General features: G+C 38.9%; 1 protein-coding gene across 1 annotated transcript in view; it reads right to left on the bottom strand.

The window, feature by feature from the left end:
• The window catches only part of UNC13A (unc-13 homolog A), a 5,702,976-nt gene that overhangs the window by 1,300,256 nt on the left and 4,388,402 nt on the right, over positions 1–14,318 (bottom strand). Inside the window, exon 27 of the mRNA XM_044054109.1 lies at positions 11,259–11,344. Coding sequence (XP_043910044.1) covers positions 11,259–11,344 — 86 coding nt within the window. The remainder of the gene's footprint in view (positions 1–11,258; positions 11,345–14,318) is intronic.

Genomic DNA, 14,318 nt, shown 5'->3' with positions numbered 1-14,318 from the left:
TGATGTAGTGGTGGACAATAGCTGCTAGGCCTTTTTATAGTTTCATCAATAGGCTTATTTTCAGTGTCATTACTTTTGCCATGAAACTGTACCCTTAAGTTGAGCTTCCTCACAAATATTTTAAAGTCTATCAGTACTTGAGCAACCTCACTCCTACAGCTTGGTACAAAAGTAAGTCCTTTGGACAACACACTTTTTTCCTCTTTAGTCAGTGCTTTAACAGAGTGGTTCCAGATAAGAGGATTACCTGTTATTGTGGTACCTGTTGTTGTTGATATTGTACCTGTTATTGTGGCTGTTTCCTTTGTCTGAGCCTGGGACCTGGGTTGCAGTCGAGGTTCCTGTCGGGATTGCCCAGGTATTGTATTTCCCTCACCCCTGTCCACTGTTTGGATCTCCTGTCTCCCTGGGAGTTTGTGGATAGAGTATGAGACCTCTGGAATTCCTCCTCTGCTTTCTGGAATCTTGGTGGGTTGTAGTAGTATTCCTCACTGTGGCTGTGGTATGGGGAGACCTGGTAAGAGGGACAAGCTCTGGGGCTCTGGTGGTGGTCATCGTTCTTGTTCTGGTACTGGTGCTGGCTTTGGTATTGGTGTGGTGGTTGATGTCTGTGCTGTCGATATTGGTCTTCCTGAAGAAACTGGTCTCTGTGATGGTGCTGCTGCTCCTGGTAGCTGGATTGTCTGTGGTCCTGGTTGTCCTGGTAGTCCTGTAATTCATCCTGTAGAACTCTCTGTCGGTTCTGGTTGCCGCTGTGGCTTATGTTCCTGTCCTGATCCTTCTGTAATGTCAAAGGCTTCTATGGAGTGTTGATAGCCAGAGGGGATTGGGATTGTGGGGAATGAGATGTTGGAGGGGCAGTCTCCTGGTGGTCCTGTATTGTGCCCCTGTCTGGTTTTGTGCGAGGATCTCCCCTGGGAAAATCCCGTTGAGGTCTGCTTCCTTTATATCCCCTGTAATAACTAAAACCTTGTCTGTTGTTGGTTCTCCTGTTGTTGTTGATATTATTATTGTACCTCCTAGTAATTCTCCCAGGATCATCTTTGTCCAGTTGATCTCGTTTCATTTTATTAATCTTTCTTTCTTTAATGGACTGCTCATATCCTTTCACTCTTTCTTTAAGTATCTCAAATTTAGCGTCTAGGTTATTGTGGTTCTCATTTTCCAATGTTGTTTTTAAAGATGTGATGTCAGCCTTTGTAGCTTCCTGCACACTAAGGTTGTTCCTTACTAGCAGACGAATAAGTTTGTAGCTGGCATCCTCTAAAATATCTTCCCATTCTTTAGAAAGTGAATCATCCATATTTTTCCACATTGGTCTTTTGTTCAATCTAAGTCCCCGGGGTAGTCTCTTCTTATCTATGCTTTGTTGTAAATAAATGTGTTCCCAGTAGAGACCATGCATGCGTTTCAGTTGCTTTTCTAGTTTAGAAAAATTCTCTGAATTCATATTTTCTAGGCCCATTCTTCCCTGTCCATTTTCTGTATCCGTTTGTATCTGATCTGCTTCTGTATCATTCCAGATAGGTACAGTTAGTAAATCTTTTAGCCTGTCATTACAGGTACCATAAACACAAGGGTATATACATACACACATTTTCGAAGCAAAAAAAAAAAAAGATACCATAAGAAAGGGTTGCATGGAAGGGACAGCTACTGCAACTGTAATCTATTAGAACATTTGCTGTCATGGCAAGTTTACTTACATGACTGTACTATGTTCAACTTCATGTCACTGTTGCAATAGCCTAAGCTATTTGAGTAGATTACCATAGCTTAGAAACTAAGAAGGGAGGAGGAAGAAATAAATCAATAATGCTGCTATCAAAGCCCATTCTGGACCTGAAAAAGGAATCCAGTTTGTACTACATTGTAAAGTTATACACAGATGACCAAGTTGTTGCCTCAAAAAAATAAAAGAATTCTAGACTGCAATTCTTTCCAGAAAGCCACCAATTAAGCCAAAGTCCTTGTAGAATAGACCCTAACCCTGCCCAGTAGTAATTTACTATTGTGAGAGCAGCATGAGGCCCATCTTGAAATTGTTCGCGTTGATGCTGGCTGTCCTTTCCTCTTATCTTCATAGCAGACAAACACCTGATCACCTTTTATGAAGGACTGAGTTTTGTCTATGTATCTAAGCTGCCTGTAGACATGCAAAGTATGGAAGACTCCCCCCCCCCTTGATTTTGGGGTCAGGGAAAAAGACAGGGAGATTAACAGACTGGCCTAAGGTAAACTCTGAGACCAGTTTAAGCAAAAAAGGAGGATTTGTTTTCAAAGAAACACTGTCTTATGGAAAATCAGGTAGAGATGACTCACCACAAGAGCTTGTAACTCAGATGCTCTGCTAGTAGAGGTCAGACTAATGAATAAAACAATCTTTCATGCTAAGAACCACAATACAGCTTGATGAGCTGGTTCATATTAAAAAAGTGTAAGCTTTTCATTCATGTACTTAAGATCCCAAGGAGAAGCCATCTGTATACTAGGTGAATGGGTATGTAAAACCCTTTTTAAAAATTGCTTAACTTGGACATAACAAGAAAGGGGGATCCAAGGGCAGATAAGCAGAAACAACTGACAAATTAACATTAATAGAGGAGTGAAAAAGGCCAGAGGACAGTAACTTACACAAATAATTAAGAACCAGAGGCAGCTGGACATTAAAATTGTCCTGGTCCTTGGAATAGCACCAACTAGAAAATATTTTCCATTCACACATATACGACTTTCTAGTAATTTTTTTTTAGCCAACTTCAATACCTGCTTCATGTCCTCAGAAAAAGCTGCCTAAAAGATATCAATATTAAATCATACATGCAGTCAAAGAGTTTTCAGGATGGAGTGTATTAAACAATTCCTGTCCTGCATGAGTAAATCCAGTCTATGGGTAAGCCTGTGGTAATTGCCCTATGCCACTTTCAAAAAAAGAGTGAACTGCTGTTGCCTGGGCCACAAGAAAGTCACAACCACAATCAATGTGGAGTCCTTCTGGATCTTTAGAAGAACCCTGGATATCATTGGAAAGGGTGAAAAGACATACAACAACATTCACATTCATGGTAATGAGATGGCTTCTGTCTTCCAACCTGTTTGCAAGAAATCTTAGAGCAGAATTTCTTTAGTTGTCTGTTTTGAGAGGAGGCAAACATCTACTGGAGGTATTCCCATAGTTGGATAAATTCTTGGAAGACACCCAAGTTGAGGTTTAATTCTGTGAAGGCCTGTCCTGCTCCTGTTGAGCTTGTCTGACAAAGTTTTGCTCTGACAGGGTGTATGACGCCTGAAGAGTCAAACTGAGCTGTGTTACTACCTCCCATGCTGTCACTGCAAATCTGCAAAGAATGGGTAAGATCTGATACCCCTATTTGTTTATGTACCACATCACTGTGGTGTTGTCTGTGAAAACTTGTAAAGGTCCTGGGGATCAGAGGGTTGACTTAGGGTTTGAGAAAGCATTTATCACTGCTACCATCTCTCTGACATATATATACCTTTGTCTGCTAAGTTTGTTCCAAAGACCTTGTACTTTCACATCTTAAGAAACACCAGGTCTGAAAGCACTTGTTCTGACAGGCTGGAGAAGGGGGGACTTGGATTATGTGAGATCTGGTCAACCTACCACAGAACTTCCTTCCTTACAAACCCTAAACAGGATTTGAAAAGATAAAGGGTAAAGATGCCGAGTCCAGACTGATGTGAGTACCACTGGATTTTTCTCATGTAAAGTCTGGCCCGGAGAATCATAAGAATTATAGACCCTGTGTATCCCACACAGACTCCAGATAAATTCCCTGGCAGATATCTGCTTTTGACTGGAAAAACTCAGGAAAAACTTTTAGAACATCTCTACTTTGTCTAGAGGAAGAAAACACTTCCTGAGGCAGAATCTAACAGACATCCAGGAAAACAATTCTGAGAGAAGGCATGAAAGAAGATTTTTTATAAGTTCACTTGAAACCCCACACTTAGTTGATGATTTTGAACATCTGTTAAGGATACTTCACAAGTAGAGAAAGAGTCTGCAAATATTAGATACTCATCCAATTATGGAAAAATATGATTGCCCAGAAGTCTGCAATAAGCAGTTACTGGAGCCAAAGAAGGTTTTCCCCGAACAGAGGACTTATCTACACAGCTCTGAAGGATCACTAGCTGACTGAAAGTTACACGAGGTCTCTTCTGAAGGTGTGACCTTCATTGACAAGAATGCTCTGAGATTTTTGACCTCTGGCAGTCTTTTTATATGGAGCTTGAGCTCCTGATAATTAGAGCACATAGATGGCACCCTTTAATTTTGAAAATCTGTCTGGTGGCAGTGAGGTAGGAACAGATATCTTAGGGTACTGCAACAATGATCTAATTCTGAACATATAGCAATTCTGCTAAGTAATTGTTTATATGTTTATTTAACTATTTTCCTTTTCCCATGCCTGGTGATTATAAAGCCTCTGCTTTGACTACACCCATCTATTCCTTATCATCAGGGATGGAACTGGTCAAAGTGCAGCTATCCATGAGAAGCTTTTTTTCTGGGACTATCCCCACCTATTATCTGAAATGCACACTCACAAATATGAGGGCTGACTATGCCTTAACCTGTGTGCATTAATGTAAATTCTCTATACAACCTAATATGGTTTAGCATAGCCAAGCATTTTTACCAGTTCCATATATTGCAAGCTTTGCACCTCTCTCTCTCTCCAAGAGGAGGTGGCACAGCAGCAGACTAAACACCTTCTTCCTAGATGGACAAGACAGTATTAGCCATTAACTCACCTTCCCTCATCAGTTGTGTCAGTGCCAAGTTGCTAGTCTGTCTCGGGTCACATAAGTCATGGCTTTAACCTTTTGCTCTACAGAGGGGTGGGAGGTTGGCATAATTCAAACACAGAGAAACAGTTGCCAAAAAGTACCAATAACCAAAAGAAAGGCAGCTGAAGAAGAATCAGGCAGAAAATGGTAAAAAGAATCCAGCTTTAATCCACTAGACAAAACATGAGGTTGGCATAATGGTTAAGGTGTTTACCTTACAGACACAAGATGCAGGGTTTGATTCTTACATCAGGTAATTGGCTACGCTTAAAATGGCCCACAAAGGCAGTTAGCCTAGTACTAACCTATGAACACTGTTCTAAGCCGTTATTCAGCTATAAGTACAGCACAAATGTCATGGCACTTGGCAAAGATAATGATCTGTCCATACTATTCAATTTACCATTATTTCTAAAATTATGAATTTTTTTACTAATTTGTCTTTCTTTATCTCTTGCGTAGTGAGGCTACCTGTTCACTTCCACATACTTTAGGCAGCATGCTTTTGTATCAGCATCTCCCCTGTTAAGCTCTCACTCTGGAACAGAGGACAATTTTTAAAATTTATTTTTTATTCTCTCCTTAACACAGCTGGGTTTTGCATTTTCTTCCATAATAAACTTGGCATTGTCCAGAGCAGTACCATCATATAACTGTAACAAATTCTATAGCTAAATCTGTGTTACCTTAAATTATTTTGTCTTATGTACAGGTGTGAGCCATTTAATTTTTACATATCTGGTACAGTATGTGGTAAACAGTTTTTCATAACTGTACAGCTGTATGTAGAAATATATCGCAAAGACTGTTTTATTGAGGGTTTCACTAAATTACTCCTGAAATGGTACTTTAGTATTTATTTTCTAAGAAGTTATATGAACTGACTAAAACCTCCTATCAGTCATGAGCTGAGACTTATATGCATAAAGTAGTGTAACATTACAAGTAATTAAATGTAAGTGCAATATTTATTAATTTTCTACACTACATTGAAGGTCACTGTGATAAACTGAGGAAGGCAAACTAGATTACCCTATTTCCTACAAAATTCCTCAGTTCGTCCTCAGAAGCTCCCAACTTGATGTCCTTGGTCTGTTCAAGTGTCCTTTCAGTAGGCCATTCCTTGTACACATCCTGTGGGAGATACCCAAGGGGAATACTCTTTAAGTATCCAGTCCACCTAAACTGACTCTTCTGAACACAGAAGTATAATTTCTGTACTCTGAGATCTTCCCAAATTGCTATGATCCTCACTGTACCACAGAATATAAACTTAAGAACCCTGGAAAGGAATCTCATTTCGACTACTTAGTTTCATGATCTCATCCTTTTAGGCACAGGGCAAAGTTTATGACCACAGGTGAAAGTATAAAGAACTGGTCAATAACCTGACAGTTTCATCCTAAGATCTAGCTCTGATTTCACCATAATGCTTGATGTATGGTCAAGACTGTACTAATTTACTGACCAGTCTCATTATCCCCTCTACTTTCAGTCATTAGCAAGATCACAAAATACTTAATTCCACAGCTTAACTCCATATGGTTATGATAAAACTAACATCTGGTCCTATCAGGATTCATTTTTGCATACATATAAACGTATTTGGATTACAAAACTTATTTTCTAATGAAAAGTTTAGAGCAGTTTCTTTATCATATGATGTAGTATAGCATGTCCTCTTACAAAGTCCCAGTGGCTGACACTGCTTGTCATCTTAGATTTTTTTCCTCAAGGGGCAAGATGCAGAATCATAGCTCATCAGTTTACAAAGAACAGTGCCTATCTTTCCTGCAGGTGTACAGCAAGAGCAGAATTAGTTAAGTAGAACCTCGGAATCTTACCAATTTAAGGTAAGCTTGTAAGAAATGTTTACAGAACCCTGTTTTCATTAAACTTGGAAGAGAACTGATAAAATACACGGAGACCTCCCTTGAATAATAATAATACTGCTTTAACATATCTGCATGTCTTTCTTACTGTAGACATTAGCTATGCTTTTAATACTAATATTGTTCTCTAACACTTTGCAGTCTTAATCAGCTACTAGCTATATATTTGCATCAGTTTATCCAGGGGTAAATAAATGCATTTGTTTATATTAGTCTGAACTTCCTCAGATGTTGTCTGTTTTAACAAATATAGGGCTACAACTAATCAGAAACGGCACCAACCCTCCTCTTTCCCATTTCCTATTTTGTACATCGGCATGGGGTGTCACATCAACAGTGGCCATTACCAACAGTCAATGTTCACACTGCTGGGTGGCTAGCCCTGCCACAGATGTTCTTCCTTACCGCAAATACCTGTACTCAGACCTACAGCCAATTCAGAGTGTCAAATCCACCAACTGCATTTCTTTGAAATGTGGGAAGAAACTGGAGCACCCAGAGAAATCCCCTGTGAATACTGGGAAGACATGCAGACTCCTTACAGAAAGCACCCCAGCCAAGATTCAATCTGAGAACTTTCTGCTGTGAGGTGACAAATCTGGTCACTGTGCCACTGGATGAAAACTAATGGAGATCTGAAATCCCCCTATCAATATTTATCTAGTGTATCCCCCCAACCCCCTGCTCCTTGTTTTCATGTTGCACTTTTAAAATAAGAACTGGAGTCTAGTCCCAAATTTGTGTTTGGCAGATGAACCTGGCCTTCTGATCTAGTATGTGTTATCTTGGAATAAGATGGCTGTCAAAACTTCCTGCTTTGCCTTGAATGGTCTGTACCTCTCTTGTTAAGGCTTTGCATTCTACTATAATTTTTCAGCACCCAACAGGGCTTTTCTTTTGGTACTGCCTATCTATTGTACATGTCAACCAAGTAAATTATAATCTGGAACACATTAAAGTTGCTATACTTAATGTCAGGAGGTTTAATAAAGAAACGCCCAGACTTGAAACTCTCCTGCAACTTCAACATAGTCATACATGTGTAGGGGTCTACTTGATATAATTGAAAACCCACTTGCCTTAAACACTAAATGTTGAGATGACATTGCTGAAACCTCTATCCAATGAATGCTTGGATCACCAAACAGGAACTCCGGGAAACAAACCACTTGGCTACCATGGTGAACTTTGCCCCTTTCCTCACTGTAATGCGGTCTCAGAATTGGCATACTTAGCTAGGGGGGGTGTGGGGGCAAAGCCCCCCACATGGGGGTTTGATTTGCTTTGTTTTCTGTTTTGTGTGGAGTTGAGCAAGTGGTTTGTTTCCCAGAGTTCCTGCTCGGTGAACCAGGCATTCCTTGAATAGCAGTTTTGGCAATGTCGTCTTGACATATAGTGTTTCGGGTAAGAGGGTTTTCGATTATATCAAGTAGACTATTGTATAGTTATAAATACATGGTTTTAAAATCAATGAAAACACTCCCTCTGTTCCTGGGTTTAGTGCCAAGCATCTCTTCAAATCTACTGTCAGTTGTGGGGGAGTTTCAGCATTTTTCGAGGATATCATCATTTCATGGCAGATTTCCAGGGACACCAATTTTGATCTCCTAGATGTCCAAATAACCCTAAACAAGAATAAATACCACTTCACAGCTAGCTATAAACCATCCTCTATGCCCCATTCTGAGTATGACAGCCATCGTAACACTTTAGCTGAAATCTACATTAGACCCAACAAATTTCTGCTGGGGACCTCAACTATCAATCATTACATAGGTTTACCCTCACTGCCAATGTTAAGCATGCCCAACACTTCCTTGATGTTAGACATGCTAACCCCCATGTACAAATAGTTAACCATCCTACTAGTATCCCAATTCCCTTGATTTTTGTCTTCATAAATATGGCCACATTTTACATATCTCCATATGTACCATCTTTCCTTGTTAAGTCAGACCACAAATCAGTGATCCTGTCTTTAGGGATCTCTCAAAAAAAACTTATTTGGTTACATGATAACCTAAAAAAATTCTAGTGTGATCCTTCTACTGACTTCTACTGTCACTTAAATAACTGAAATAATAAGCCAGCCCATATCCACAATAAATACGAAAATTTAAAATCAATCCCCTATGTAGAATACCCTATAAATAAATTATATAACAACAGAAAGAAATTACTTAATGCTATTATAAAGACTTCACTGTACCTATCTTAACAGTACACTTACGCTAACCAGTAAAGAGAATATGGGAATCATTAGGAAGTTTAAAGTTGACTATGATTTTAAAGTAGTCACTAAAATCAAACATATTTATAAATCTTTCTTTAACTACATCAATAAATTAAGTACTAACACCAAACAGTGTTTGGAGCTAATCCACCCTAGTACTGCCCACTCTGATACAGCAGAAACAACTAACAGTAGCTGACACATTTAGTGCAAATTTTACTTCACCCACAGTTATAACTATTACACAGCTTCCACATTCCCAGTCATCTCCTTTAATTACTATAGAGTAAATCCTCTCAGCCCTATTAAATGCTAAGAACATCGTATCCATGGGCCCAGATAACATACCAGAATGCCTGATGATAAGAACCAAGCATAGCCTATATGAACTTCTAATTAATCTCTTTAATCAGTACCCTTACACTGCTTACATTCTCAAAATCTGTAAAGTAGCCATTGCAATACTGGTATAAAACAATGGCCCAACTATGGGCCCAGGTAACTAGGAAGTAAAACTACAGAATGGATTATCTCAGATTTCATTAATCTAAACATTGAAAATCTCTTAATCCAGAATCCTCATCAATTTGGCTTTGTAAAAGGAAGGTCTTATTTCTTTAACCTCATTAATTATTGTTGAGAAAGTCACTGAAGTAGTGAATAAAAGTTATACATACAACAAATATGGGCCAGGTCAAGGCCTTTTAACTTTATTCCCCATATAGGCATGATTGACAGACTCATAAATCTGAAGATAAATCCTTATGCTGCATGGTGGATATCTAACTAGTTGTCAGGCAGCACCAATTTGGTTAGAGCCACAGGTACCATTTCTGAACGCAAAATGCTTACCAACGGTTAGAGCTGTAACTAGGACAGGGTGAATGAGGAGGATTTCCCAGGTACAAACTGTTAGGGGACATGATTAGTAGATGTTGATGGTGTACAAGTATAGTATTAACATTCATTTATAAAGCACTGAGAATATCACGCTTCATAAATGAATGCCAATACTCTACGTCTGGTTACAGCTGAACTGCTTAGTGTGTGAGTATGCAGTTTTTAGTCTAGTAGTAACAGTAGTAATCTGCTTGCTACATTTGTAGCTTGTTTTTTGCTCCTCAATTTGGGAACATCTTTTTTGAGGGATCACCAGTTCGAGGAACTGCACAGGGCACCTGATGGTCCAGCTATGGTTTGCCAGTGGTATAGTATAGGACTCAGTGTTTGGCACTCTCCCATTTTCTCATCTATTTCTTAGACATCAACACTCATGACCTTTAGGTATCTAAGTTTACAGATGACTGAAAATTATGTGCTATTTCATCTTCTGCTGACTCACAATTGCTCCAACAAGGGTAACACCATGTTAACAATTGATTCAAGGGTAATTGTCTCAAACTAAATGTGAAAAGTGTAGTATAATTATTTTTGTTTAACAAAACATATCTCAAACTATGCAGGTGATACAGCCCTCCAATAAGGCACTGTCACCAGGGTTCTAGGTACTCTTGCTGATAAATCTTTATTTTTTACCATCATGTCTCCAAAGTAGTTCAGAAACCTTTCCATCTAGCTTATTAATTTCCAAAGACATCACCTCTAGATCCAAAGAAGTCATAATTCCTCATTACACATACCTCAGACCCATTATTGAATATAATGTCCTTTTGGCATGCATAAGTCTAAAAATATCTTTCAACTTGACAGACCTCAGAGACTCCTAACTACAAAAATCAGGCAAACTGACAATCTACTCTCTGTACTCAGTTTTTTAAAGAGTCCTCCATGGGGATCCATATTTAGCCTTTTGAGACATGAAAGATGCAACCATCTTTCACTTCCTATTATTTGGTAGAACAAATGGCTCCTCATATACTCAGTTAAAGGAACTATGCTTTCATCAATAACTAAATTAGACATGCGTATGTTATTCATACCCCAATATAAACAACACCTCTGGAACATGCTTCCACTACACATCAAGCAGAGTAGCACCCTTGCCAACCTTAAAGTGAACCAAGGTAACTGGATGGGCAGCCTGAAATTCATCCCTAGTCTATCTTGCATTGGCCTCCTTGAGGCTGAAAATAACTTTTAAAAATGGATTATTAGCAAGCGTGGAAAGCGCTTTTCAAAATGGGATATGGGCAAGGCTTGTAATGGTCTGCAGACTGATACATACCTATGAACCTATTTATAGTTGTTTCATCACCTTAATAATAACAATAATCACAAAATAACTAGAGAGGTCTTTCCAGTCAGTAAAAGTCACAATAACACAAAAGGCTGGAAAAAGAACAGATGTAGCTTACCTTCCATGGCATACTTCATATCCTGAGCAAATAGATTCCACATCACTTCAGCACTTATCTTCCCCACATTAAGCTCTTGTGGAAATCTGGAACACATTCAAACTGAAATTAACAGCAGTTCTTAGAAATCATTTAACTTGCATTGTTATTATAATTTTATGCTTGCTTCTCAAAGTGCAATAATGCTTTCAGTAGTCCACCTGCCACTATGACATGTAATAGGCTTAGTGTATAGTCATTTTATTATACTGCATTTTATTTTTAATAAGCAGGTAAGTGGACTCTTCCAGGCTGGCCCAGTTTGAGATACAAGTTACAGTTCTGTAAGTAAACTTAGCAGAACAGTAGATATTCTAACAGATAATTGTAGAAGTAGCTTAAGCTACCAGGATATGACCACTGACCAGTTTTCAAAGCTCCTGGGCACTTTCCAGATGCCCTAACTGCCATGGGGTCAAGCAGAGACATATAAAAAGGCAGAGCTTTCTTGACTCAAGAAGGAAGGCTCCTGCCCTGAAAGCTGTGCAAAGATGCAGCAACAATTAAACCTGGTTTTGGAGTCTCTATTTGGCAAATCCAATCTTTTGGAGACAGAGGGATCTTGTTTGAGTTTCAATGAACAGGTCCCATTATCAGGGTTTTCTCATGTAGTTTACATAACCAGTCATGGTATTATAAAGACAATAGGAACCATCCATGTGAAAGGTTCAAAACCAGCAAGGTCTCTTTAAAAATCCTTTGCAAAAAGGTCTTAAGGTTGGAAAGTCATCTCTTGCTCCACCTGATCATCTCAAGGACATCTCCAAACTTGGAGTCATTATTTTCCTCTATATCTGGAGTGGGGGGACCCTGGAGGAAAGTGCAAGTGTCTCCTGTTACACTATGCTTTTTAACAGATGTGGTATATTTGCTGACTAAGGATGGTGAAGAAGCCTATATTGAACTAGTTACCTGGGACTGATTCTTCAAAAATATTCTGGTCCCACCATCCTTCTGATCAAACAGGTAGTTCTTTGCCAGGTCCTTTTAGCTGTCTATCTCCTGTCAGGGCCAATTTTGTACATGAAAAGGCACAAAGGGTGTTACATTCAGGACAGTCTACATCATCTCTGTTGAGACTGATGTCAGTGTCATACCTGAGAATGAGTTCAGTGGCTCTTGCTACTGGAAGATAAAGCTTTTCAAAGTTAACTCCAACAATGACCCACCAGTGTCAAGCTTGAATCTAAAACTTCAGGCCCTGACAATGGGAAAGAAACTCAAGCTGACCTCAAGCCTGACATCAACTGTCTTGATCCTGAAGGCTAGAAAGCCAGCCACTCTGACATTGGCAAAATCACTGAAAGCATTGCTGCTGAACCGGACCAGGTTAAGCACCAAGACAGAAGAAACGGCTGACATTAGTGGAAAAGTCAATGTAAAAGGAGCTGACCCCAGTGTTTTTGGTCATGTCATCAAGACCACAGTGAAGACCAGCAGATCTGTCACTGTCAACATCTGTGTCTGGATACAAGACACCTTTTTTGTACCTATAAAGGAAGAAAAGAGATATTCTCCTCCCCGACAGTGCAGTGGTGCGCCAGTTGCATTGTCACCTCACAGCAAAAGGTTCTCTGGTTTGATTCTCGGCTGGGGTGCCTTCTGTGCAGAGTCTGCATGTGCTCCCTGCATTTGTGTGGGTTTCCTCTGGGTGCTCCAGTTTCCTCCCATGTTGTAAAGATATGGATCTGCAGTGTTTGTCCCTGGGCCTCCACTGAAAATAGGCTTTGTTCCAAGCTGGACTTTTCCCGATAAACAAATGTAAAAAAAATAAATAAAAAGATAGGCAAGCCAGCATCAAACAATTATTCTCACTCTCCCATGCCTGGCTTCTCCAGCTTCTGAGTCACAAATCAAACTAGGTTGTCTGGGTCTTAATCAAGGCTTATGTCCTCAATGCCATGGAGTCAGGCTTACTATATTAATTTTCCACATAACAAGGAACTAAATGCTTTGAGCTTGTTCTTGATGAAGCACTACAATTTTACACACAATTTTAGGCAAGCAATATCAGAACTTAATGAATTTGTACTGTTTCATAACATATTTGAATGTCAAAAGAAGCCTTTCTCTACAAATAAAACAATTTATTTCATGGGCTCAGCTTTGATCCTTCTATAAACCATGTTTTTTTATAGCAGAATGAAAGATACAATATATATTTCATGCAAACTACAATAAACATTGTAACTATCACAAATTTGAACTCAATTATATTTTTTTCTGTAGGACAGAAATGAAGAGGAGCTGACCAAGTTTGAACTGTTTATGAATACTAAAAAGTTGTTTACAATTCCACTTTAAAACTCTCAATAAACACACAGAATTTTGGGATGTGTGTTAGGTCACTGAAGGTAGTTTTAGAGAATGTGAAATGATTAAAGTACATCAGCCAAAACTACTTTCACCAGCAGTGGAGCTTTTCTCCTTCACCACTACTGTAATACCCTGGAGTTGTGTATATATAAGTAATACCTGCAAAAAAAGGTTTCTCTGATGTTCACTAAAGGTAGTTATAGTGAACATTTGTCAATTTTTTTATGTTCATTAAAACAGTGAGTCAACACGAATTCACATTTTTAAATATACTGATAGTAAAAGATGTACATAATACACAGAATTTGAAGACATATTTACAAAGAAAAACCATAGACAATAATACTGTTTCTTTGTTTTGCTTTTGGCTTCCCTATACAAGGAAAAGTATCTCTTACACTGAATTACAGATAGCAAACAGACAGAACAGAGACAAAAAGAGGTATTGAAAGAAAAGTTCAGATATGCCAAAGCACATTTTGGCCAGAGGATATCTATTCCATTTTGGGGAGGGGGGAACAAGAGAGAAACATCATGGTGTTTTAAATAACTTGTGATGTTCAAAACAGTACAGTGTGACGTGAATGCAAAACAATATTCCCAGCTGCAACACAGTGACTTAACTATGATACTAAAGAACCTGAAGAAAAAGACTTTATAACATGACAGAGTTAATTCTTTGAGTACATACATGCCAATTTTTGA

This window comes from Protopterus annectens, chromosome 13.part0 (genome assembly GCF_019279795.1).
Source record: "Protopterus annectens isolate FY-2018-M chromosome 13.part0, PAN1.0, whole genome shotgun sequence".
In the NCBI taxonomy this organism is placed as follows: Eukaryota; Metazoa; Chordata; order Ceratodontiformes; family Protopteridae; genus Protopterus; species Protopterus annectens.
The sequence above is the reverse complement of the archived record's forward strand: the minus strand, read 5'-3'. Positions and strand labels throughout refer to the sequence as shown.